This window comes from Typopeltis vanoorti, chromosome 5, assembly GCF_054136105.1.
Source record: "Typopeltis vanoorti isolate ZY-2024b chromosome 5, IOZ_Tvanoo_1.0, whole genome shotgun sequence".
In the NCBI taxonomy this organism is placed as follows: domain Eukaryota; kingdom Metazoa; phylum Arthropoda; class Arachnida; order Uropygi; family Thelyphonidae; genus Typopeltis; species Typopeltis vanoorti.
Window position 1 is genome coordinate 54,739,877 of NC_143553.1, and position 26,950 is coordinate 54,766,826.

General features: G+C 36.4%; 1 protein-coding gene across 1 annotated transcript in view; it reads left to right on the forward strand.

The window, feature by feature from the left end:
- Positions 1 to 26,950, forward strand: part of LOC150106422 (uncharacterized) — a 766,385-nt gene that overhangs the window by 448,716 nt on the left and 290,719 nt on the right. Inside the window, exons 30-31 of the mRNA XM_090392993.1 lie at positions 1,871 to 1,975; positions 14,835 to 14,942. Of these exons, the coding sequence (XP_090249119.1) occupies positions 1,871 to 1,975; positions 14,835 to 14,942 (213 nt within the window). The remainder of the gene's footprint in view (positions 1 to 1,870; positions 1,976 to 14,834; positions 14,943 to 26,950) is intronic.

A 26,950-nucleotide genomic window follows, 5' to 3' on the forward strand; every position in this document is an offset into this window, starting at 1 on the left:
CTGGGCAACACACTCACTGTCCTCCCTCTCTCAGTCTTTCCGTACAACCTCAAGCATGAACTTCAGAATTCTTGCCACCCAATTCACACTGCATCTCAAGTTGTTCATGCTCCCCCCCCATCACAATCATCTGATCCACCCTTTCACTTAGCTTAATTGCCATATGCACAGTATCCATCATATCTCCAGGCAAAACATTCCTCTGGAATTCTATCTTGTATTCCACAGATCATTGAGTCTCCATACCTTACAACTGTTACCACTCGCTTTCTTCTTTGCTCACCTGCATCCCCCATCTCTCTCTCTCCTCTTACACTTTCTTTCTTTGTTCCCCCACTTACCTGTCGTCTCTCCTTTCTCTCATTCCCTCTCTTTTAATGGTTCTCATATTCTCTTCCCTTATATCATTCCCATAACTCTCTCACTCATACTCTAATTCAGTTTTCATTAGTTGTTTCTAGTCACCTAATCTCTTTCATGCTTCTCAACTCATTCCTGAGACATTCCACTACTTCTTCCAGTGCATCAGTCTCTCTGCAAGCTACCTAACTCTTAGTCGAAATTCATACTCTCAGTTAATGCCATCTTTGAAAACTTCAGGATGTTTCAAACCTACTGCTCCCTACTTTTATTCATTCACATTCCACTCATTCTCCTCACAATCTTGCTTAGAAAACTGACTGAGAGAGAGAGACAAATAGTGTGACTCTCAGTCAGTATTCACCTGTTTCTGATATAACACTGTTTAGGTCCATTATGCTAATTTCTAAATCAGAAAGTTCTTCCCATTTGCTACATTTTCTGCACACATGCACTACTCAATCTCTCACCTGCCACATTTCCAACTGCCAGGATGCATACATGCCGCAAGCACTGCATACCACAAAATCCCGTAGTATGCTGTGTAAAATGTAGTCCTTAAATGAGGGTGGACTTATGATTAGCCATTGGTAAACTGAGCTGCAACTGCCACCATTAATTAAACACTGCGCAAAGAGAATACTACAAACCATACTGAAATATTACGTTTAAGTACATATTCCCCAACTGCAAATTATCTACAGACTAAACGTTGTATCTAGCTTAGGTTCACCTTAATTTAAAGTAAAAGCTAATAAATAATAACAAAAACTTAGCGTTTTTTTCGCCACTACCTCGTAACACATCTGACTATAACCTCACCTGCTGGTGGACATCCCGGATAATTAGCTAAAATCGTGGCAGATAATTAACTAAAATCAAATACCTCATTTTTTTTTTTTAATATCCCATCCACAAAAGGCTGTTAGCCTATAGTAAATTAGTATTTGTACCATGGGCTAGCCAAGAGCTAGAAAACACAGAAATACTTCTGTAAAGATCAACACAGAACTTTTTTCAAGCCACTTCAGGGCCTCCAATAAGTAGGGTCCTGGTCTTTCACTAGGTGAAGAAACGCATCTGTCACCTCAAGCCATCTACAAAGCATCCGTATCCACAGTGGGATTCGAACTCTCATTCTGTTGGTTGGAGAGCAGATATACTAATATATGAGCAAGCCAGACCAGCATATCAAAATAAATGAATATATAAAAATTGCAAATTCTTTCTCATTTACTCGTATAATAAAGCATTTCCAAAAATATACATCACTATAAGGTTCATCGTCAGTGAGAGGTCAAAAGTAAGGGGTTAAAAAATGAGCTGGATTTAGGAGTCCTACCAAATGGATTAACTGTGAGGTTTTTGATTTCAGTATATTTCTTTATTACTTTTATAACAGATGTAAGAAGCAAACTTAATATTTCATAAAATGTCTAGACATTATTTTTATTCCTGAGTTAATATAATTTAAGATGAGTTGTATAATTAAGCAAATCTTATTTGGCAGAGCATGGATCATCCTATATCGCATTACTTCATTGCATCTTCACACAACACTTATTTAACAGGCCATCAATTAAAAGGAGAATCCTCTGTGGAACTATATAGTCAGGTAAGTTTTTATTTAATTGGGGAATTCGATCTCAAAAATATAGTTATGTAGTTCTAACATACTTAAATTTTTTTTAAATTCCTTGTGTTATTATATTAAGCAATGTTGTTCATGAATTTAATTAGAGCAATATAAAAAAAAAAATCCCGGAATACTAAAATATGTTAATAATTTATTCCAGTAGTCAGTATAAGACAACTGAGATTTATGAATTTATCAAGCTAATATTTCAGAAAAGAAGAAATCCTAGCTGATTGGAATATAGCCATACTTTATCCTGTTTTTAAAATATGGAGATCCCATGATCACCATTAATTATAGAGATAGCTACCTCTTTGACACTTGCTGCAAAATAGTATCTATGCTGAACTGAAAAAGAATTATTAAAGTATATGCTTCAAACATCATCAGAAACTATCAGTGTGAGTGCAGTTTCTGCAAGGGAAAATTGACAACAGATCATTATTCCATAGCACAATTGGAAGAACAACAGGATATTATGCCCTTCAATTGGAAAATACCTGAATTTGATTCTTGTCATGAGGAAAAGAAACTTTATATGGACTTTTTCCACTTGAAGGCGAGTTAGCTGATCTCATATGGAAGTATCATTTTGTTTTTTTTCACTCCCAGAAACTCAGGTTTTTTTCATCCTGCATAAAGACAAATTAGCCATGAGAACACATTTACAGACAAAAACCACTATTCTTGGTGTTGGTAGGTGGTAGATGACATTGTATGTTGATCATAGTAGTATAGTGTAGTTGGAGGATTAAGTAGGGCAGACAGTGAGTTGTGTAGTGAAGTGGTGTGCCACCGACGAGTCCTTGCACTCCTTGGAGATGTCACATAATGATGTTTTCATGCTCCAACAATCCTTTAAAAAACATGAATTTGATAAAGAATTGCATCTATGAATATGACAGTATATGTTGAAATGCACTGTAGAAAGCAATGAAACTTTTTAGAATACCACAAAAGTATATAAATATGATGAGTATGTAATCGCCACACCCTCTGCAAGGTACATTTCTTACAAGAACATCTATCAAGTTTTGAAATAAAATTTGGGCTTTGCCAAGGAGATGCTCTCTCTCTCTCACCAATCCTGTTGAATCTAGCATTAGAAAACTTCATTAGAGACCTAAATAACAAAGGAAGATGGAAAGGAATGGAAAAACCATCCCATTGGCTTATGCCGATGATATCGTTATCCCTGAAGACTTTCATCAGGATGTCACACAAACTAAATCTAATTTAATTAAGACAAGTAAGCTTATAGGTGTTGTTATAAACTAGGAAAAGACTAAATATATGTGTATTTCTTAGACCCATCAGGACCAATCCAACTTGATTATTGCTAATAATGTCTTTGAACGTCTGGATAATTTTAATTAGAAGTCAACATTAACAGCTACAGTGACATGCATCAAGAGATAGAGATGAGAAGGACAATCATGAATATTTCACAAATTTAGAAGTTCTAAAATATAGAATATTAACAAGAAAATCCACAGAAAAACTCTGTTGTTGAAGTTATCTAAATCTGATATTAATCTATGGTTGTGAAACATAGTAACAACAAAGAAAGATAATAGAACACTCATCATATTTGAAAGAGTTCTGCAAAAAAATTTTGGACTATATTGCAATCAAAATATTGAACTATATGAACAAAGACATAATGAGGAACTACAGAATATTTATAAGATGTAAGAGAATTCAGTGGTTTAATCACATTTGGAGAGCACATTATGAGTTAATTTAATCAAGCAAGTACTTCTAAACAGAATTTGCAAGAAAAGACGGCTAGGAAGATCCTCAGCATTGATGATGGAAGAGAGTGGATGAATTTCTGGTTTTGAGAGTACCAAATTCTCTTGTAACAAAGTAGATTTGTTAATAACCCTGGTCACAAACAAACTCTTCTTTCTTAACATCCTTTAAATAAATTAAAGATGCCAAGAAATTATATTCTTGATTTAATCCTTTATCCAAGAATAAGTTTGCACCAGAAGTATTTTCAGGAAAGGGCAACTCGTATATAGATGCTAATGACTTCACATCACTTGCCTTAGTATCCCATAAATGCAAAGCACATATCCTTATGGACATGTATTATTATCATCCCAAGGAGTCAAGGAGAAAAAAAACACATGGAGTCAAAGACTCATTTAAGAGTTCCTTTTGTCATACACACAGCTCATCATACAGGCCTTAACACGTTCGCTGCCAACTACAAGTATACTCATAATTGGTAAACCAGCCACACAAGCCAGCTACGAGTATACTCGTATGATGCTTACCGCCAGCAACGAGATTACTGTACTGACCTCGAAGAAGTGAAAATGCTTGGCTTGTGGAGCTAGCATAAAAACTGTGTATTCTCATATAAGGTATATGTTCTGCACAAGCCAACTACGAGTATACTCGTATGATGCTTACTGCCAGCAACGAGATTACCGTACTGACCTTGAAGGGAAATTGCTCGCATACGGGAACAGACTATGCCGAAGTAGCGTGGCAGCGAACGTGTTAAACACACATTCTCTGATGGCACCACACTGTCAGACCAGGCATTCTAATCATTGACAATCATGCAAAAAAACACCTGCTTCTAACTCTCCTGTTTACACGCTCCTTATATAGCTTCCAGGGATGACCTTTGGCTCTCCCCTTATCTCCCACCATTTTCTGTGAAACCTCTCCAACATCCCTTACTAACTTGTAGGTCTCTATCATATCACCCCTCTTCCTCCTATCCACTAGACTCTGTGAATTGCATCTTCTTAACCTTTCCTCATATTTGACATTCCAGAGTTCAGAAACTACCTTAGTCAGTCATCTCTGGACCCTTTCCAACATCTCTTCATCCTTTTGAAAACCAGATGACCAAATCTGTGCACAATCCATGTGTGGCCTAATCATAGCTCTATACAATGGAACAAGAATCTCCTTACTTCTATAAGTCAGTGTCCTCCATATCATTCCCAGAATTCTTTGTGTTATCCTAACAATTTTGGCAATGTCCCCCCCCCCCTCCCAAATTTTAGATCCTTATCCACTATCACCCCAAGATCTCTTATTTCCTTCAACTCCAACAATATATCCTCACTAAGCATAAATTCTACATCCTATCTTTGTTTCCCAAATTTTAAAACCTTACATTTTGCAACATTTAACTCAGTGTTTCTCAACGTTTTTTGGATCACGCCCCGCCTCAATGTCTCAAAGATTTTGATTCCCCCCCCCAGCATAATAGTCAGCCAAGTTCTGAAAAAGTATAATATAAATATGTACATGTACATTTTCTAATTGCCTCCCCACCCCCAAAATATTCAAATTGCCCCACGTTGAGAAACACTGATTTAACTTGTATCCCCATTTCCAGGACCATTCACTCAATTTATTCAATATTTCTTATAAGGCCAAAATATCTTCTATATTCTTCATAGTTCACCGCAACTTTGCATCATCTGCAAACAACTGAATATCCCCATCCAAATCTTTGCCAATATCATTAACATACAGGTTAAACAGAAATGGCCCTAAAACAGATCTCTGAGGCACACCACTAATGACTTTCCTCTGGGATATTGCTCCCCCCCATACACAACTTGCTAATACCTATCAGATAGCCTATCTTCGATCCAATGCAATAATATAATATCCAATATCCCCCCCCCCCCCCACATGCAATAATGTAATATCCAACCTGCTCTAGTTTTACTATCAACTTATCATGTGGTAATCCATAAAAGCTTTTGCAAAACCTAATTATACTACAGTGTATCCCTCCCCTCTGTCCATGGTAGCTGTCACCATTGTAATAAGTAAGTAGATTACTAAAACATGACCTCCCTTTAGCAAATCCATGCTGTCCATCAAAGATAATACCATTGTCGTCAACCCAATTCTGGATCCTAGTTCTCACCAGCTTCTCCAACAACTTGACCACAACACCTGACACATAAGTAGGCCTATAATTTGAAGCTTGAGTTCTAGCACCTCTCTTATGAATTGGCACAGTCTTGCTCTCCTTCTACTCCTTTGGAACTCGACCCAATGCAAGACTCATCTTAGAGAAATATGTCAAGGCAGATGTCAACTCCCTGGCACATTCCTTCAGAATACATGGTGATATATTATCAAGTCCCACAGCCTTATTAACATCCAGTTTGCTCAGTTCCTCTTGCTCACTTACAGTCAGTCTCTCCTCCCCATGATCAACTTCTCTCAATCTCTCCATCATGTCACATTCACAAGAATGAAAGTCCTTTATGAACTGCTCATTAAGCATCTCTACTATATCTTCCGCAGTAGTTGTCCTTATACTATTTTCTCCAATCAGTGTCATCTTTCCTTAATCATTCTTTTTTTTGCTGGCTACATATTGAAAGAACTCTTTCAATATTTAACCCTTCCAAGTTTCACATTATCTACAAATAACAAATATCTTCCTCCAGTTCTGTGACACTATCATTGACATAAAGGTTAAGAAAGCAAAGGTCCCATTACTGATCCCTGTGGAATCCTACTTATGATCTTCCTTTTCCTCAATAAGTCCTTTCTCATACACGACACTCTGATATCTTTCAGACAGCCAATTTCCAATCCAGTTCACTAATTTGATATCTAATAGCATGTGTTGCAACTTAAATATCAATTTATCATGTGGTACACTGTCAAGTGCCTTTTCAAAATTCAAAAAAATGGTGGTATATGCCTTTCCTTATCAACTGCTCTTGTCCCTTTATTATAAAAGACAAGCAAATTACTGAAACATGAGCACTCTTTAACAAATCCATGGTGATCTTCACAGATTATATTACTGTCATCTGTCCAATTTTGTAAGCAATCTCTCACAAAATTCTCTAAAATCTTAATGACCACAGTTGAAATGAAAACTGGTCTATAATTTGATGCCAACATTCTGCTACCACCCACCCTTGTGCATTGGTGCCATCTTACTTTCTGTCCACTAACTGGTAGCTATACTTTTATTGAACAGCCAGGTCAATAGAATTGTCAGTTCCTTAGCACGTTCTCTTAAATACATAGTTGCAATCCCATCCAATCTCCTGCCTTATTGACTTTCAGAATACTTGGTATTTGAAACACATTCTCCTTATGTATTTCTCAGCCCTCAACCCTTGCCATGCCTCCAGAAATAAAATCTGCTTTTCCAGGATGAAATGTCTCAGTAATGTGATCATTAAACAGTTTCACTATATCATCTTCATTAGTCACTTGATCTTCTTTTTCTATCTTATAGGGTCATTCATTCGCAATCATTTCTCCTCCTACTGGCCACATAACATAATAATTAGGATTTTTCTTGGACTGTAGTGCTAATCTCTCCTCATATTTAATTTTTTGGTCTTCTATATTATGCTAGTCACTTTCTGTCCTGAGTCGTGTATTCCTCATGCAACTGCTCTCCACCTCTCTTGTTATACTTTTTTCCATGAGCTTTTTTTCATCTGTTTTCATGATTAGTTTGGCATTCTGCTTATATGTCTTCATTTTCCTGCCCTACATAAAATTATCAGTTTAAGTATTTCTGTAATTAATAAGAGTTCAGCTACTGCTACCATTCCATCATACCAGCTGCTTTGCTCTTTTTGTGTTGCTTTATATTTTCTTCTGCTTTGGATAATGAAGCTTGAATATTTCTAGGCAACAGGCAGAATACATTTCTGTGAAATGCCATGTGATCTGCCATTTCATACTGAATTTTTTTTGTTGCATTTTATTTTGAATTCTAATTTTAATTCTAAAAAGAATTAAAGTTGAGCAGCTTTTACACATACACTGTAGACTTGACTATACCAATATTACTGAAGAAAAAAATTAAACAGATTGAAAACAATAACTAAACCTTGATGTCTCAGTGGCAAACTCGGAAGAAGACATTGATTGATTCAGCTAGGATTCAAAATGAGAACACCATGGTGGACACAAGAAATTAAACAAGCAGTCCTGCAAAAGAAGAAAACAAGCCAAAAGAACCAAGCTTGTTCTTCTGCAAATTTCTATGCCACAATATTTCTCAACCTCTTCAAGTATGCTTGCATACTTCTTACCTGAAACACTTAATATAGAAATTACTCTGTAATTTTCACATTCAGCTTTATTCTCTTTTTTTTATAGATGGGTACTGTGAGAATGCTACTCCAATCATAGGAAATTTGACTTCCTGACCAGGCCCTCTGAATTATGCAGTGTAGCCACTGCAAAACTTTTATACTTCTACACTTATGCATTTGAGGTCGAATATCATCTATTCCAACTGCCTTTTGGAATAGATGATATTCAAGTTTTCAGTGGCTTTTTCTACCTCAGATATTGATATGTACTGCTCTTTGCATTCCTCTTGAAAATCTTCTAGTGCAATTCTGTCACTGCTTGGTTTGTTTAACAATCTTTCAAAGTAATCACTCCAAAAATCTAGGATATCCTTCTCTTCAGTTTTTTATGTCACCTTTATCGTCTCTGATTTCTTTTACAGTAATCTTGCCTTTATTTCTAAGCTTCTTCAATAGCCTTCAGAATGTTTTTTCACCTTCCTAATATTTATTTTCCATACTCTTACCAAAGTCTTCCCACAACATTTGTTTAGCTACTTTTACACGTCATTTAGCTCTCTTACATTTTATTTCTGTATTCTTTTAGGTCATCTGCCAACTTATAAGCCAAATAGGTTGTGAAGATCAGATTTTCACTTTAAGACAAATAGTAGAGAAATCATAGGAATATGACTAGCACCTGTACTATGTTTTGTAGATCTGAAAAAGGTATATAACAAGGTACCCAGAGAGAGAAGCTTTTCAAAACACTACGAAGGGTAAATGGAACATTATACAGAGCAACACGTTGTCTATATTTAAGTTGTAAGTCAGCAGTTAACTGAAGGAAATACAGGAAGATAGTTTGATGTAAAATCAGGGGACCAAAACTATGAAAATAGGCCAGAGCATAGAAAACTTCAACTGTATTCTGAATGGAGAGCCTATAGAACAAGTATACTATTTCAACTATTTAGGCACAGTTCTTAAGGAAGGCAACAAGTTAAATTTGGATATAGACAACAGAATAAGTAAAGGTGATATGGTGAGTAGCCAGCTGAATAAATGTATATGGAATAAGAGACAAATTAGCCAGAACAACAAGCTAGCAGTATACAAAAACAGTGTTCAAACTAGTTTTAAGTTATGGGTCTGAGAGGAAATTAAGCACTGGATCAGAGACCACAGATATGAGCGTTCTGAGAAAAATTAGGGAAGTGAACCAATGGCATTTGTGGCAGGATCATATCATAAATGAAGATATTAGAAAAGAGCTTGACATTTTTATCATTCAAGAATGTGTCAGCTAATCTAAGATGGCATAGCCACTTAAATAGAATAGGTTAGCAAAACAGGTGTTTGATACCAATATGGCAGGAAAGAGACTCAGAGAAAGAAAAAGATATAGGTGGATTTATTCAGTCAGTACAGTAGTGCAAGCATGAAATGTTAGATATGATAATATTGGAGTTCTCACAAGTAATAGACTAATTTAGAGGAAAATTGTTGATAGGAGATTACTAATAATGTAATCGTAATCATGTAGCACTGCCACGGTAATCTGAATTCTTCCCCCCCCCCCCCTTAAGGGTTCATATCAGGAAACCGATGATGATGTTGATCTGCTAATTGAGTTTGCTGCTGCTGCTTTCTTGATATAAAATACCATCCTTGATGTGATTTGAGATGCTTCTCTCCTCTGATCCAGATTGCTAATATTATGTCTCAGTTGATTCATATGGGTCTGAAAAATATTTGCTGTTTATTTTGATCTAAAGAATAGCTCCAATTAGAAAATAACAATTATTACACTCAGTTCCTCTATTATTCAGAATATTTTGGATGCAATATCTCTTTTATGATAATGGGCCATTTGGTTAAACGTATATTATTATTATTATGGGCAACTCCAAGAAGTCCTTACACTTATCGAGGGAGGCCCTAAATATCATGTCAGTAACTATCCAACATTTGCACGGTATCTATCATACTTTACTTTGAATTCATTCACGGTCATGGCACCCACAACAAACTCTGACTTCCACCTATTCACTACTCTCCAAGCAAAAACCTGGTTCTAACACTCCTACTCAGTTTCCATGGATGGCCCCTAGTTCAACCACCACATACCTGTTCTGAAAAATGTCCTCTGAATTAATCTTGTAAAAAATCCTTTTAGTAACTTTCAGTAATTTGTATGTCTCAATCATATCACCCCTTTTCCGCGTATCAACCAGTTTCTGTAACCCACAAATCTTCGAACTGTTCTCATTCAACCTGTTCTGATATATCCATCAGAAGACTTCCTCATTGGCTTGGACATATGCTTCCTCATGAACATAATACTACTTATTATTAAATTTCTATGTGCAGCCAAATTAATCAGTCTTTCTCCATTAATATGTGTTTCTTCATGAAGGCTTTGGCTTCCAGTAACTATGCATGTGTGGATATATATATATAAAACAGAATGATCATTAACTCGGTTAACATTCATAGTTTTATGAAGTATTGAATGACTAGAACTGAGATTTAAGTAAAAAGTTTTAATATAAAAACACTACTAGTTTCGGCCTGGTACAGCCTTCTTCAGGTGACATTATAAAAGAAAGAAAAAAAAAACACTAAACATTGAAGGTTAAAAGACTATTAGACAGTCTCTATACATAATTAGTATGAAAAAGTAGTTGTATTTGAAGCTGTTCTTTCGTTTGTTGCATTGTTGGGAGAGTGCGTGCTTGCAGCATCATGTGAATGGCAGTACATGATTACAGCTGAATTTCAATCTGGGAGGTTGTAGCTCAAGTTGTTATTTAGATGAACAGGATTGAAGATGATTTCTCTAGATTCAACGATTTTTCTCTCTAGTTTGTCACTACAACAGAAGAGGTTAGTAGATTTTTCCCAGCAGACTTTGTGACTTTGGTTTTCATCATTAGGATTAGCCGAGAAAAGGATATGACTTGATAATGCACTCGCTCGCTGTCTCTTGTAAGTAATGTCCCTCATGTGTTCTTCCATATGCAATTCGACAGATTTATCTGTCTGCCCAAAATAAGGAATATCACAATCACACAATATTTTATATACACCAGGATATTTGAGTTGATGATGACAAGGTTTTGGGTGGCTAATTAATCCAAAGATCCGTTTCTTAATTAGCCAGCCAAAATCTTGTCATCATCAACTCAAATACCCTGGTGTATATAAAATATTGTGTGATTGTGATATTCCTTATTTTGGGCAGACAGACAAATCTGTCGAATTGCATAAGGGACATTACTTACAAGAGACAGCGAGCGAGTGCATTATCAAGTCATATCCTTTTCTCGGCTAATCCTAATGATGAAAACCAAAGTCACAAAGTCTGCTGGAAAAAATCTACTAACATCTTCTGTTGCAGTGACGAACCAGAGAGAAAAATCGTTGAATCTAGAGAAATCATCTTCAATCCTGTTCATCTAAATAACAACTTGAGCTACAACCTCCCAGATTGAAATTCAGCTGTAATCATGTACTGCCATTCACATGATGCTGCAAGCATGCACTCTCCCAACAATGCAACAAACGAAAGAACAGCTTCAAATACAACTACGTTTTCATACTAATTATGTATAGAGACTGTCTAATAGTCTTTTAACCTTCAATGTTTAGTGTTTTTTTCTTTCATTTAAAATCACCTGAAGAAGGCCTGTTACAGGCTGAAACTAGTAGTGTTTTTATATTAAAACCTTTTTACTTAAATCTCAATTCTTCATAAAACAGTATATAAAGATAATGGCTACAATACTGCTGAACATTGCAAGGGCATTTGATAGGATATGGCAAATAATTGTGTTAAATAAATTGTAACAATTGGAGATGGGTATATAGTTGGAGTTGTGGATAAAAGGATCTAGACAGTAATTTATTCGTGAGTGAAGTCCAGTATAAGGCCTGTGACTAGTAGCATGCTGCAGGGCTTTGTACTTGGACCACTGCTATTTAATTTGTACATTAATGATATATGAAATGATCTGAGGAGAAATATTCAGTTTTTTGCTGATGATGCAAAATTGGGTAGAGCAGTAGTCAATAAAGATGATGTTGAAATCTCACAGGATAATTTAAATAGGCAGTCATTCTCCTTTGCCCATAATGCCAGTCAGTTTAATGTAGCAAGCATAAGGTTATGCATTTTAGGGTGAAAAGATTAACCAGTTGTGTACTACATTGATTCTGTACTGCAAGAAATTGATAAAGGCAGAAATTTGGGGTATGTTGGTAAATAGGCATATAAGATCTCATATGAACTACTGTTCACATATCTGGTTACTGAGGTTTCTTGGAGATGAGGTAGAGTGAGAGCATATCCAGAAGTAAGTGATCAGAATGGTGGCAGATCTATGGAATGCTCCTAATCAGGATTGGTTGAGGAGTTGTGGATTATTCAAATGGAAATTGGTTAATAGGCAGAAAAAAAGGTAATATGGTAGACATCCACAAAAATATTTATGTAGATGTCTCTATCAGATCACCAAAAAGATATTATAAAAAGATTTTTATAAGATTGATTCAGAGGAAAATTTTCAGTACAGGAGTGGCAGGGAGGTAGAACTAGGGTTCACCCCTGGAAATTGAGCAAAAATGGTTCACAAGGGAGAGACCTAGAATTTTTGATTGGAATCTGGATGAGTGAAATAAGTTGCAAGAATCATGAGTGCCTTCTTGGTGGATGAGTTCAAAGTGAAATATGACAGATATTGTGAGAAGGTTAGTTAGTGCTTGGCATAATGCTTAGAGCCTTCTTAGTTGAGTCTATGTACCCTATGGAGTTGCCTGTTCAATAATAGTAATTATCATTATTTTATCCTTTTGGGTTATTTTTCAAGGTTAGTTTTAGTTTTTCATAGAATTCATCTTTTATTTTCTTTTATGCATCTTCTATGCGCATGCACATTAATTAAAGTTATTTTGAACCATTTTGCTTGCATTACTACTTTGCTTGTTCTTTCATTGAAAGTATTGCGACGCTTCTTATAGTATTTAACTCTCTACTTATTTAGTTATAATACGTTTGTACTCTAATCGTTTAGATTAACTTCTATTGTTTTATATCTTTCCTTTATCCTACCAGCTACACCATTTATGTTGAGACTTTTTCTTATCGTGTTTGCTTTTTCTTTACTTATTAGCTATTTATCCTTTATCTACCCTTTCTTAACTAATCCAACATCCTATCTTTCTTAAATTCAAAACTCGTCTAACACTGTACCTTACTTATACACATTTATCTCTTATAATTTAAACTCTATAATCAAATATTCTCACCTTCAGTGCTTTGCAGTCCTATTAGCCTCCTAAACAAACAATCTGAAGAGGTTCACCCTATAAGTATTAACACATTTATATTTGTGTTAATATGCGCCAGCTAATACCTAGGTAGAAAGGATTCTTGTTCAGGGTGACTCCTTTAGAGAGTTAATGATTATTTGATTAAGCATAAATTTATCTCCCCCTCGCTTGTCCTTTTCTTTCTTACAGTCGCGGCTTACTTATTGCATTAGTATTCATGGGTTTATCCCGCTTGGTTCGTTGTTATTTTTATGAGCGGTAGTTTTGAATTCATATAATATAGGCAGATCAGGCAAGTACATGAATGAAACAATTTAATTAGCTTTAAGGTGATACACTATAATACATTTCAAAACAGGATAATATGGTTGCACTCAACTCAGATCAAAAGCTCTAATTAATTTGTACTTATCACACATACTAAATCTTAATAACCTTAAATACAATCATAAAATACAATTCATAGATTGTCATTAAGCCATTTGGATACACGTGGCTATCAGTGGAACACATCAGCACAATTACACTTTTAGTTTAACATGATCTTATATCTATTCGGCCTCTTGGGCAAACAATTCTTAACACTATCTCGGACACGTATCTAGTTGTAGGCTACTCTTACAGTTCTTTAAGTTCAGTCCAATTTAAACGTTCACACAGTAAATTCACTCTCTTCTTACAATTGGTATTTCAAAAATCTACATTACCATTAGAATTAGTATTTCAAAAATCTACATTACCATTTCTGTCCTTGAACCCTTAAAACCTGTTCCCGCCTTGTCTAATCATCAAGGCCTTCAAATGTAATCGCTTTGGAGGATATCTTACGTAGATCTGTGCGAGTAGAATCTCCAAGGGAAACATGGGAGGTGGCACGGTAACGTCGCCTTGAATGGACAGCTCAATTTTCTATGATCCTAGTGCTTGATTGTTAAAAGGAAGTATGAGGATATAAATGAGATACTTAATATAGTTAAGTATCTCATTATTAATACTTAATTTAGTACGTGCCAGCCTGACTGGCCGAGTGGTTAGCATATCTGCTCTCCAGCCAAAAGGCTGCGGGTTCGAATCCCGCTGTGGTCATGAATGTTTGTGATTGTCTATAGAAATACTAGTGGTAGTGGTCGACGGTAGATGGCATTGGTGTAGTTGCCGTCAGTTGGTGGATTGTGAGTGGTGGAAACCAAGTTGTAGAGTAGGTGCCCTCCTTTGATGAGTCCTCCTGGAGGTGACAAATAATAATAATAAGAGATACTAATTGGAATGTGGAGGGATGGGAGAACATAGGGCTATCTCAAGGAATGTTTTTAAAAAGGAATGGATCTTTGACATGGAAAGTGATGGGTGAGTGGCACAGACTGAAAATTCATATAAGATATGATGTGGCAAACATAGTAACAGTTATATTGGGCATGGTTATTACTATTAATAATTATAGTAATATCTTTCCATAGGTACTACTTACTGGTTGTAGATGTGTAGAACTGGATTGCTGGGATGGGGATGATGGGATGCCAGTTATTTATCATGGTCATACCCTCACCACAAAAATTCCATTTAAGGTAAGTAATGATTTTCATGTTTATATAATTCTGTTGTTTTTTTTTTTTTTCTCCTACTCGCAATAATAAATTTATTATGACAATAATAAATTTCATATTTCAGTTATAAACTCATATTGAAATTCAATTTACTACCGGTAACAGCCAGTTTATTTCCACTTAGTCACCTCCTAGCATGGTTTTTTATGTAGCTGTTAATAAGATATGAATCAGAGAATTTCTAATGAGGATTCCTTTTAAGGACACAATTTTCATGAAAAATTTTCTTACAGTTGAAGAGATGAAAGTGGAATTCAGAATAGATTATTTTGGTATGATTTGGAATTGTCTTTAAAAGAATTGTCATACCAATAAGCTGGAAGGCTGATAGCAGCAACTGGCAATCAAGTTGGAATTTGAGAATTACAGAACATATAAAGAAAGTTTTATGTAAAATTTCTCTTACAAAAATTTTTATTGAAAGAGGTTTGAACTCCTTACCCAAAAATGTTTTATAATAGGCTGAGGAATACAGAGGATGATGAGCTGGAAATGTTTAAGCAGATTAGTTTGGCAAGTGCAAAATAAATGATCAATCACTACGAGGCATTTTAAATAAAGTAATATAAATTGGACAGTGGAATCAGCATGCAGTAATCATCATTCAGTTTTCATCATTCAGTTGAATGATGAAAACTGAATTTCAAGAATTCTTAGGAGACAAATGTCTTAGACAGCATGTGTTAGTGATGGGAACATGAAGATTAAGAGCTTTGGATTTGGTTGGCAGCATTAGAGGATCTGATCATGGCTGAGATATCATACTTCCTTCCATTTGTGAGAATGACCGTTAATCGACTTGGAGGATGAATAGGCATAGAACCATCAAGTAGGAAGGCATTTATGTGGATTTATAAGGCAGGTCATTATAATAGACTCAGAAACCAGCTTTGGATAGTGCAAGGATAGAAGAATTTGAAGGAGACCTCAGAGTACATGGAACCTAGTTAAATCTGTTAGTAGCAATGGCAAATTGTGCATACCTTGAATGAAAAGGATGAAGAAATTTAGAGAAAAATGTATGAATAGGGAAATCAAACATAAATTGTAGATTAAAAAAAAAAAAGCAGGTGCTGGAAAACACATAAAAAGAGAGATAGAGAACAGTTGCATGTGAAATATAAGGCTCAAGTTACAGAAGTGACTTGCTTAGTAAGGAGTGAAAAAATAAGTTGTAACAGGTGATTGGCATGGTGATCCAAGGTGAATTCCAAGGAGTTGTGGCCAGGAGGATAAATGATTATGGTTGAATGATCTTGTTAGATGGTGACAGTAGTCAGGTGACAAGTGCAGACGATATAGTAGAACTTGGAAGTTTATTTTTCACTTGGTTAGACTATAATAAATTAGTCTAATGAAGTTAAACTAATAATAAACTATAATAAACATTTAATAAAAGGATTAAATTTAGTTTAATCCTTTATCCAAGTGTAAGCAAACAAAGTTTGCACCTGAAAATATCTTCAGGACTTTGTTTGCTTACACTTGGATAAAGGATTAAACAAATTTTATTATAGTCTAACTAAGTGAAAAATAAACTTCCAACATCTTTCTCTAAATCCAGAGTAATTCAGTAATAAGGTGGTACACCTGTTGGCAACTCCTATAGGTAAATATGACCTCTCCTATTGCTTCTGCCTTAGTATCTCCACGTTTGGGTCTGCCTCCCACTGACGTGACCTCAATAAAGATTGAAACCAGTCTGGGTAGTGGCCCTTCTCTTAATGCATAGCATTATACATGTCCTCAAGGAGATGTGCTTTGCATTATGGGAGATACTGAGACAAGTAGCGATGAGAGCTTTGTCCACCTTTGCTCGGAGTTGCCTGGTGTTGCACTACCTTACCTCAGTCCTGAAGATATTTTCAGGTGCAAACTTTGTTTGCTTACACTTGGATAAAGGATTAAACTAAATTTAATATAGTAGAACTGTTTAACAATCATTTTATCATGTTATTTCATGCTGATAAAGTTTTATTCTTAGAGAATAGGGAATGTCGAAGAATTAAATGTTAAAGAATTATTTCAAATACTGAGTACTCTGGATGTCAAAAAGGTGGCAGGGCTGGATGTGATTTCACTATATGTGTTATGGAAATATGCTAAGTAACTAACAGTGCCAATGACCTCCTAGCTGTTTATTCATAGTCTTGTAACAGGATGTATACCTAAGGAGTGGTAGGAAGGGTAAAGTAATGCCTTTGCATAAAGGAAGTGATAGCATCGAGATATCAAACTATAGCCTGGTTTGTAGTTCTTCTATGGTTGATATGATTTTGGAAACTCAAGAGCTAATATGTGGAATTGGGTAGTGAGGTTAATAAAATTTTTGGATGGCCAGTAAGCTTTGTTAAGGGATCCTCTTGTTTTAGTACTCTGGTTGCATTTTATAAAAATTAATTAACAAGAGTAGTTAATGAGGGAAAAGCATGTACCATCATTTTGCAAAATCCAGCAAAATATGGGCACTCCTGGAGTTAAAAGACTCATTGCAGGAGACCCACTCTATCCATTAACACAATACTTGTCATACATCTCCTTAAACCTATTCATTGTTGGAGCACTTGCAACCACCTCTGGCAATCCATTTTACTCATTCACCTCTCTAAGTAAAGAATCTAGTCTGCACATCCTTACTAACCACATTCTTAGACAACCACAGTGTGACCCCTTGTTTTCCCCCTACTCCTCATGTATTTAAAAATTTCTTCTGTGTTAATCTTATAGAATTCCTTTAGTAGCAACCCACACACCCTCTATCTATCCTCATAGGGATATGTGGATAGACATTTTGGTCAAGAAAAAAAAATGCTCTGTTTGGTCAAATAGAGCACTGTTGTGTTATAATTTTTGCCACCCCTCATGTGTTTAGGGCTGCTTTAAAATAAAACAAAAAACATCTCCTTGTTTTAGTTGTTTGTTGGTGTTCCCTGAATTTCAAGATGCCTGTTGACTCTCACCTCAAGATTCAGGGTTTATTACTCTTCTGAATTCATTACAGCAAACTTTTCACTCAGTGTAAAGTTTGCTGTAATATTATAACAGTAGCAGCACTCATCTCTCTATCTCTCTCTCTCCATACTACTATCCTGGTGAGACTTGAATCTTTGCGAATTTTGGCATTGTTATCTCTTTGGTACCATCACTGAACAAATAAATACCGTAGTCCCCCCCCCACCTTATTTGTGTGTTCGCTATCCACGGTTTCAGTTATCCGTGGTCAACCCCAGACCGAAAATATTAAATGGAAAAACAGTAATAAATAAAAAATTTATAATTACATCGGCAGAGTGGATATTAGATCTAACATTATTTCAAAGCTGAATGTTTGTAGAAAATGAAAGTTTCGTAAGTTGACCTGAGAGCTTACAAGAATACAATCATTGGCATTACCGAGTTTCCTTAGCTACTAAGTTAAGTAGTGCAAGCTAAGGCAAATCGGGGATGCTGAGGTTTTTATTCTCATAAGCTATCAGGCCAACTTATGAAACTTTCATGGTTTCTACAAACATTCGGCTTTGAAATTATGTTGGATCTAATATCCACTTTGCCTATGTAATTTTACATCACCGAAATGAAGCCACATGGCTCCTTCTTTTACTAGCAGACAATTCATAAGTTTTAAATTGGGCATCATTCTGTGTAGTTCTCGGTTATCAGATCAACTGTCATGGTATCGCAGTGCTTGTGTTCAAGTAGCCCTTATTTTACTTAATAATGGCCCAAAGCACAAGAACAGTGATAGCAATTTGGATATGCCAAAGTGAAGCTGTAAGGCGCTTCCTTTTAAGTGAAAAAGATGAAAATTCTCGACTTTATAAAATAATAAATAATAAAAAAACATATGCTGAGGTTGCTAATATTTCATTTGCAATAACTTTTATTGCAATATATTGTTATAATTGTTCTATTTTATTATTAGTTATTTTTTTAATTTCTTACTGTGCCTAAGTTATAATAATAGCTTTATCATAGGTATGCATGTATAGGAAAAAACAGTATATATACCGTCTTTCTCCGAAAATAAGACTGGGTCTTATATTAATTTTTGCTCCAAAAGATGCATTAGGGCTTATTTGCAGGGGATTTCTTATTTTTTCATGTACAACAATCTACATTTATTTCATTTATTCATGTACGAAAATCTGCATTTATTCCATTACAACACATGACGTATTGAATTATGAAGATTCATATTAGACACAAACAAGTCCGTTCATTATCAAGTGCGCACATTATTCATGCATTGTGTCTGTACTCTGATTGGTCATTTGACAATAAGTCTCGAGTTCATCTGTTTACATAGGCGTTTACCTCTCGTCCAAAGCCACTCGCTTGGATATTTACAAATGCTTAATTATAATTTACATTATCATTTATTTTAAGTATTAATGTTAATAATATTATTTATTTATATTTAATTATATATTAATATTTTTATTTTATAATTCAATACATCAATCGTGTGTTGCAACGGATGTACTCAATGCGTCCGTCTGGCTGACGATCTTAACTGGGGCTTATTTTCGGGGTAGGGCTTATATTACGAGCATCCTAAAAAATCATGCTAGGGCTTATTTTCCGGTTAGGTCTTATTTTCGGAGAAAGACAGTGATATATATATATATATATATATATATATATATATATATATATACACACAGGGTGTTCGGGATAAATTTGACAGTTTCGTAAGGAAAAAGAAAATCTTCTTTGTATCTATTAAATTTAATGAATTGACAAAAAAACATTACAGGCAGAGTTAATTACAATACTATCAACAAGATTTACTCAAAATAACCACCATTAGCATCGATCACAGCTTCAATTCTGCTTCGGAACCTCGAACAAGCTGATGCTACAGTCTCCCTGGGAAGGGCCGCAAAAACTGTTTTAATTTTATCCATTAACTGGGCTTTTGTATTACTGGAAGTGCGATTGGTGTCTTTTTCAACTGCGCCCCATACAAAATAATCCATGGGTTAAGGTCTGGGGAGTTTGGAGGCCAAACATTTGGACTGGTGAAGTCGTAGAAATTTTCAGACAACCATTTTTGACTTTTCCCAGAGGTGTGGCAAGGGGCCGAATCCTGCTGCCATACATACGGCCTACCATTGGCTACCCTTGTTATCCAGGGCTTGACTACAGTTAGCAACTCCACGAACAAAGCCCGAATTCCAATGCCAGGGTTCTTCAACACCTGTTCCTGCAGATTTGCGAGGAATTCTGCTGTACGAACGCAATCAGATCGTCTGCTAGGGATCTTTCTTCTTGCTACATCCTCGTAGTCACCATTGCAAGTCTCTAGTTCATGCCTGATTGTTTTTACTGTATTCAGGGAGCATTGGGCAGCAGTCGTAATATCCTTATTTTGATGGCGGGCACGAATCATCATGATACAAGTTATTCTCTTCCATGATTCCGGTGGGTTCCAGCTATCCATCGTTTCTGACATCTTGTATATGAATGAAGAAGGGTCCAAACTTTTAAATGAAGAGAAGTGTGTGTTAATACATGTAACTTACGGAAAAATATAATTAATTATAAATATGTCAAATTTATCCCGAACACCCTGTATATATATATATAGGGTTGTACTATCTGCAGTTTCAGTTATCTGCGAGGTGTCTTTAATAAGTCAATCATTAATGGCTATCCTGAGCCTGATGAGATCCTGCTAATTTTTCAGTATCAGGTTCACTATTCGACAAACAAAGTCTCAAGTCTCCTCTTTCACTTATATGCAATCTATTTCACTGCTTAGTTAACAATTGCAACACAATGCTGAATCCTTTCTCCACGAAGTATGAAGGAAAAGCAATGAGCAGTGATTTTATTTATTGCAAAAGCTGAGAATACTTGCATTGCATGTTTGGCCAGAATCATTCGTACCTATGCTGTTCAAATTGTACTTGAGCTTCAAAATCATTTTTTCTTTTAAGTCAATAATTTCTTCACACAAATTTGAATGAACAGAAGTGGCAATAGAAAGAAATGAATTTATGATCCAATCGGGTATTTTAAGCTCACGAAAGTCTTTGAATCTGGTCAAGTCTTTGTTCAGTGTCAGTAGATGGGAACAATAACAATCCAAATCTGTATTATTATTATTATTATTACTGGTATCTCCATGGAGGCAATACACCCAAACTATCAAAACAGTATCTATCATATCTCTTCTTGAATCCATTTACAGATGAAAAACTCACAACTGAGACAGTTCCTCAATAACCAGGCAATGCATTCCACTCATTCACCACCCTCCAGGTGAAAAACCTTGTGTTAACCACACTTTTCCATAATTTCCAGGGATGACCTCTTGTTCTTCCATCACTGTCACACAGCTGAAACATTTCGCCTGCATCAATCTTATAAAAACCTTTTAGTAATTTAAATGTTTCTATCATATCCTCTCTTCTCTGCCTATCAACCAACCTCTGCAATCCACAAGCTCTCAACCTATCAATGTAGGGAGCATTTTTTACATCACTCACCAACTTAGTCACTCTGCTCTGAACCCTCTCCACAGCCTCCTCATCTCCAAGGAACCCAGGTGACCAGACCTGAGCACAGTAATCCAAATCTGAAAGTATCAACACTTTATAAAGGGGAATAATAACCTTTTTATCTCTGGATGTTAGTGTGTTCCTCAAATAAGGGAGATTTTAACTACAGCAGTATAAATTGGGGAGAGGAACATGCATGTAGCAATAAGGGAATGGAATTTCTAGACTTCTTGAGGGACAAATGTCGTAGGCAACATGTAACACAGGGAACAAGAGGTTCAAGAGTTTTGGATTTGGTTATAGCATCAGGAGAATGGATAATAACTGAGATGACATCTCTCCCACCAGTTGAAGAGAGTAACCATTTGGTTTTGACTTGGAAAATGAATAGGCATGCAGGAATATCAAAGAGACAGGAATGTATGTGGAATTATAAAGCAGGTGATTATAATAGTCTTAGACGTCAACTTGGAGAAGTTTCGTGGAGGGAGGAATTGGAAGGCCAGGATATCATTAGTGCTTGGGAAATTGTGAAGGAATATTTGTTAGCAGCAATGGTAAGCTGTATTCCACGAGTGAAGAAGAGGACACAATTTGGAGTAAAGTGGATGACAAACAATATTAAACAGGAACTGAATGCGAAAAAGAGGCTATGGAAGAGATATAAGGAGACAGGTGAAAAGAAGATGCATGAAGAATATAAGACACAGGCCAGGAGAGTGACTAGTATGGTAAGGAAGGTGAAACTGGAATATGAGAAAAGATTGGCCCTTAGATCCAAGGAAAATCCTAGGGAATTTTTTAGCTATGTAGCCAGTAGGAGGAGAAATGACTGTGGAAGAATGACATTATGGGATAAAAATAGGAATAGAGTGACTGATGCAGAGGACATAGTGGAATTGTTCAATGAACACGTTATTGGAGTATTTCATCCTGGAGGAGTCAGTTTGAATACTAGAGGAATAGGGCAGGTTCGAGGTTTAGAGGTGCATGAGGAGAGTGTGTTCCAAATACTGAGTACCCTGTATGTCAATAAAGCTGTAGGACTGGATGGTATTTCACCACAAGTTTTGAGAGAATGTGCTAGGAAACTGACAGTGACTTTGACCTGGCTTTTCAATGAAAGTCTGGCTTCGGCAAAGGTGCCCATGGAATGGAAGGAAGGTAAGATAGTGTAGTGCCATTGCATAAGGGCGGTAGCAGACTGGAAGTGTCTAATTATAGGCCAGTTTGTGTGTCATCAGGAGTTAGTAAAATCTTGAAGAAAGTAGTAAGGGACCGTATACAGCATTGGACAGATGAGGGTAATGTTATCTGTGAGAGTCAACATGGATTTGTGAAGGGGCACTCTTGTTTTAGCAATATGCTAGCCTTTTATAATAAAGTTACAAGAGCATTAGATGAGGGAAAGGCACATACTGCCATTTTCTTAGACTTAGCAAAGGCATTTGACAGGGTGCCACATGATAAGCTGATATTCAAGTTGCAGCACATGGGTCTGGATGTCAGATTGGTCAATTGGATTCAGGATTGGCTGTCCGATAGGTATCAGAGAGTTGTGTATGGTGGAGCAATGTCAAAGAGGCAGAAGGTTACAGGTGGGATTCCACAGGGCTCAGTACTGGGACCTATATTGTTTAACCTTTATATCAATGACATTGTCCGTGGATTGCAAGGGGATATTCATTTGTGAAAAGTTTTTTACCTTGGGTTTAATATATGTTAAAGATACCAAGTAATTTTATAACCTTGGTTTTAATCCTTTTTCCCAAGTAAGTAAACAGACAAGTAAGTCAAGTTTGCACCTGAATGTGGTTCAAGACTTATGGTGTTGCACCACCACCATATGTCTTGAACCACTTCATCAATTTTACCTATGCAAGTTGCCACCTTGTGGCAACTTGCATAGGTAAAATTGATAAGCTCTGTATTACTTAAACTTTTGTATTCAGGGTCTACCTACTCACTGATGAGACCTCAATAAAGGTTGAAATCAGTCTGAGTAGTGATCCCCACCCATAATGTATAACATCATACATCTCCTAGGAGATGTGTTTTACATTTATGGGAAATACTAAGGAAAGTGATCAGAACTTAATCCATCTTTACCACGAGTTGCCTTGGTGTTGCACCACCACCACCATAAGTCTTGAATCACATTCAGGTACAAACTTGACTTACTTGTCTGTTTGCTTACTTGGGAAAAAGGATTGAAACCAAGGTTATAAAATTACTTGGTATCTTTAACATGTATTATACCCAAGGTAAAAAATTTTTCAGATCCTTCAATCATCTGGAAATTCTTAATAAGGTCAATGCACCTTGTGGCAACTTGGATAAGTAAAATTGATAAGCTCTGTATTACTTAAACCTTGGCATTTCAGGGTCTGCCTACTCGCTGATGATATTTCAATAAAGGTTGAAACCGGTCTAGGTAGTGACCCCCACCCATAATGTGTAACATCATACATCTCCTAGGAGATGTGTTTTACATTTATGGGAAATACTAAGGAAAGTGATCAGAACTTAATCCATCTTTACCACGAGTTGCCTTGGTGTTGCACCACCACCACCATAAGTCTTGAACCATTAAGGCGCTAACTTGATTTACTTGTCTGTTTGCTTACTTGGGAAATAGAATTAAAACCAAGGTTATAAAATTACTTGATATCTTTAACAGGATTTCCAGTTGCTTGCAGATGATGCAAAGCTGGGAAGGGTTATTAGTAATAGTGCAGATGTGGTATCCCTGCAAGAGGATTTGAATAAGCTAGATAGATGAGCAAATAAATGGGGGTCTCAGTTTAATGCAGCAAAATGAAGGGTCTTCAGGTTTGTGACACATCGATGGGATGCTGCATACTCTATGGGAGGAGTTAAACTGGAGGAAGTAGGAGAGACAAGAGATCTGGTATTGATGATTGATAGAAACCTGAAATTTAGGGGACAAATTGCAAAGATAGTGAAGGTAACACAGAGGATTGCTGCAATAAGGAGAAGGACACTGACCTGCAGAGATAAAAGGGTTATCATTCTGTTGTATAAGACTCTGATCAGACCACACTTAGACTATTGTTCTCAGATCTGGTCCCCAGGATTTGAAGGGGATAAATTAACTGTGGAAAGGGTAGAGGCTGATAACAAAGATGGTTTCAGTACTGTACAGTGTTAGTTATGAGGATCGACTGAGGGAGTGTGGACTGTAGAGTTTGGTGGATTGAAGAAAGAGAGGTGATATGATTGAGACTTTTAAGCTGGTGGGAGGTTACAGGGTTGACACTGGAGAGTTCTTTCTCTTGGTTGAACAGCAGGAAGGAGTCATGACAAGGGGCCCTGGAAGTTACAAAAGGAAACTGTGAGAAAGAGGGTGAGGAGTGGTTTCTTTGCATGCAGGGTGGTTGAATCATGGAATGCATTGCCTGATGGAGTGGTGGGAGCGAGAACGGTCAATGCATTTAAGGAGTGATATGATAGACTTTGTGTTTCCTAGGAGGGACCTCCCTCGATTAGTCTTGATAGATTTGTGTTTCTTAGAAAGGACCTCCAACAGTGAGTCTTTTGACTCCATGGAAGTCTGAATAATAATAACAACCAAGTAATCCTATGTGCAATATTAGACACTTAGCAATGTGTCCCCTGAACTTCATCTCCCTATCCACCAACACCCCTAAGTCTCTAGCTTCATCAATCTCATGGAGTACTGTTCCATCTGTACACAACTGGTAATCTTTTAATCCCAAAATACATAACTTTACACTTTTCCACATTGAACTGACATCCATAACCTTTTGCCCATTTCGCCAGTTTATTTAAATCATCCTGCAAACTCTCAACATCAGCTTGATATTTTATTGTGCTACCCAACTTTGGATCATTTTCAAACAACTGAATATCTCCCTTTAAGCCATTTCCTATAGCATTTATGTACAAATTTAACAACAATGGCCCAAGCACAGAGCCCTGAGGCACACCACTGGTCACCTGTCTCATCCTGGACTCGGCTTTTCCATACACCACCTTCTGGTATCTCTCCCTGAGCCATTCTCCTATCCATATCACCAGTTTAGTATCCATCCCCATTTGTGCCAATTTGCGCAACAGTATTCCATGGGGGTATCCTGTCAAACGCCTTAGCAAAATCCAGACGTGCCACTGTGTAGCCATTTCCTTTGTCCAACTCAGATGTCATTCTATTATAAAAAGTTAATAGATTGCTAAGGCAGGATCTACCTTTAACAAAACCATGTTGGCCCCTATAGAGTATCATATCCTGATCCACCCATTCTGAATTTGTCTTTAACCAACTTTTTCAATACTTTTACCACCACTCCCAAGATGGTGATTGGTCTGTAATTAACTACCGCAGTTTTAGAGTCACCTTTATGCAAAGGAACTACTTTACCTTCCTTCCACTCTCTAGGGACCATATCAGAGTTCAAACTTAAGTTAAATATCCAAGTAAGAGACGTTGACAATTCTTTTGCACATTCACTCAACATCCGAGCTGATATTCCATCTAAACCTACAGCAGTGTTTTCAGTTAAATTTTGCAATATAATAAGTACTTCTGATTTCTTAACATTCAGTTCTCACATTAGTTATTGCTATAGGTACAGAGATATCCTCACTTGGGTGATAGACTTTTAAAAAGTGATCACTCAGTAACTCTACTATTACATCTGAAATTGTCACCTCAATACCATCAACACTCACTAAAGTTATCCTTCCAAAATCATTCTTCCTTTTACTTGCCACATAGCAGAAGAACTCTTTGGGATTACCTTTGATCTCATTGGCTAAAGTCTTCTCATAATCTGATTTAGCTTTTCTTACTATGCTAGTAACATTCTAGATGTGCCACCTATTAAAGTAGTTTGTTTTCTTCAGGGGCAGCATCAAGCATTCTTGGGAAAGTTGTTTGGCACATGACCTTAAATATGAGAAGGTTGGATTTATAGGTTTTAGGGAGGAAAATGAATTTATAAAGTGTTGGTAGCTGTGCATATGATAAGTAGTATTTTCAATGAAAGAGGATACAAAATGTTTTTTTTTGAAACTGAGGCCACTCTGGATGTGATGTGTTTTTGTCAAACCATGAAGAAGAAAAAACTGATGTTAACTAGATCAGAATATTATCAAAATAAAAGGAGAGTGAAGTGAGTTCTACAATATTATAACAGAGGACTGCATTTTTGTGGTATTGAAATTTACTAGACTATTCTTGCTCCCTAAAGAATAGCAAGCAGATAGCTGTCTAAACATTGGTTAGGAAAGATCTCGGATCCTGAATTATCTTCTGAGCCAAACATTCTCCGACCTAAACATCTGTTTCGAGCAAGTCACAGAAATGATCCTCATTGGCATGAAAGACCTTTATTCCTCATTCTAACCAAAATTCTCATCCACTTTCCAAGCCCTGGTTTAACAGAAAAGTGTACCAATGCAGTTTAAGGGGAAAAAACT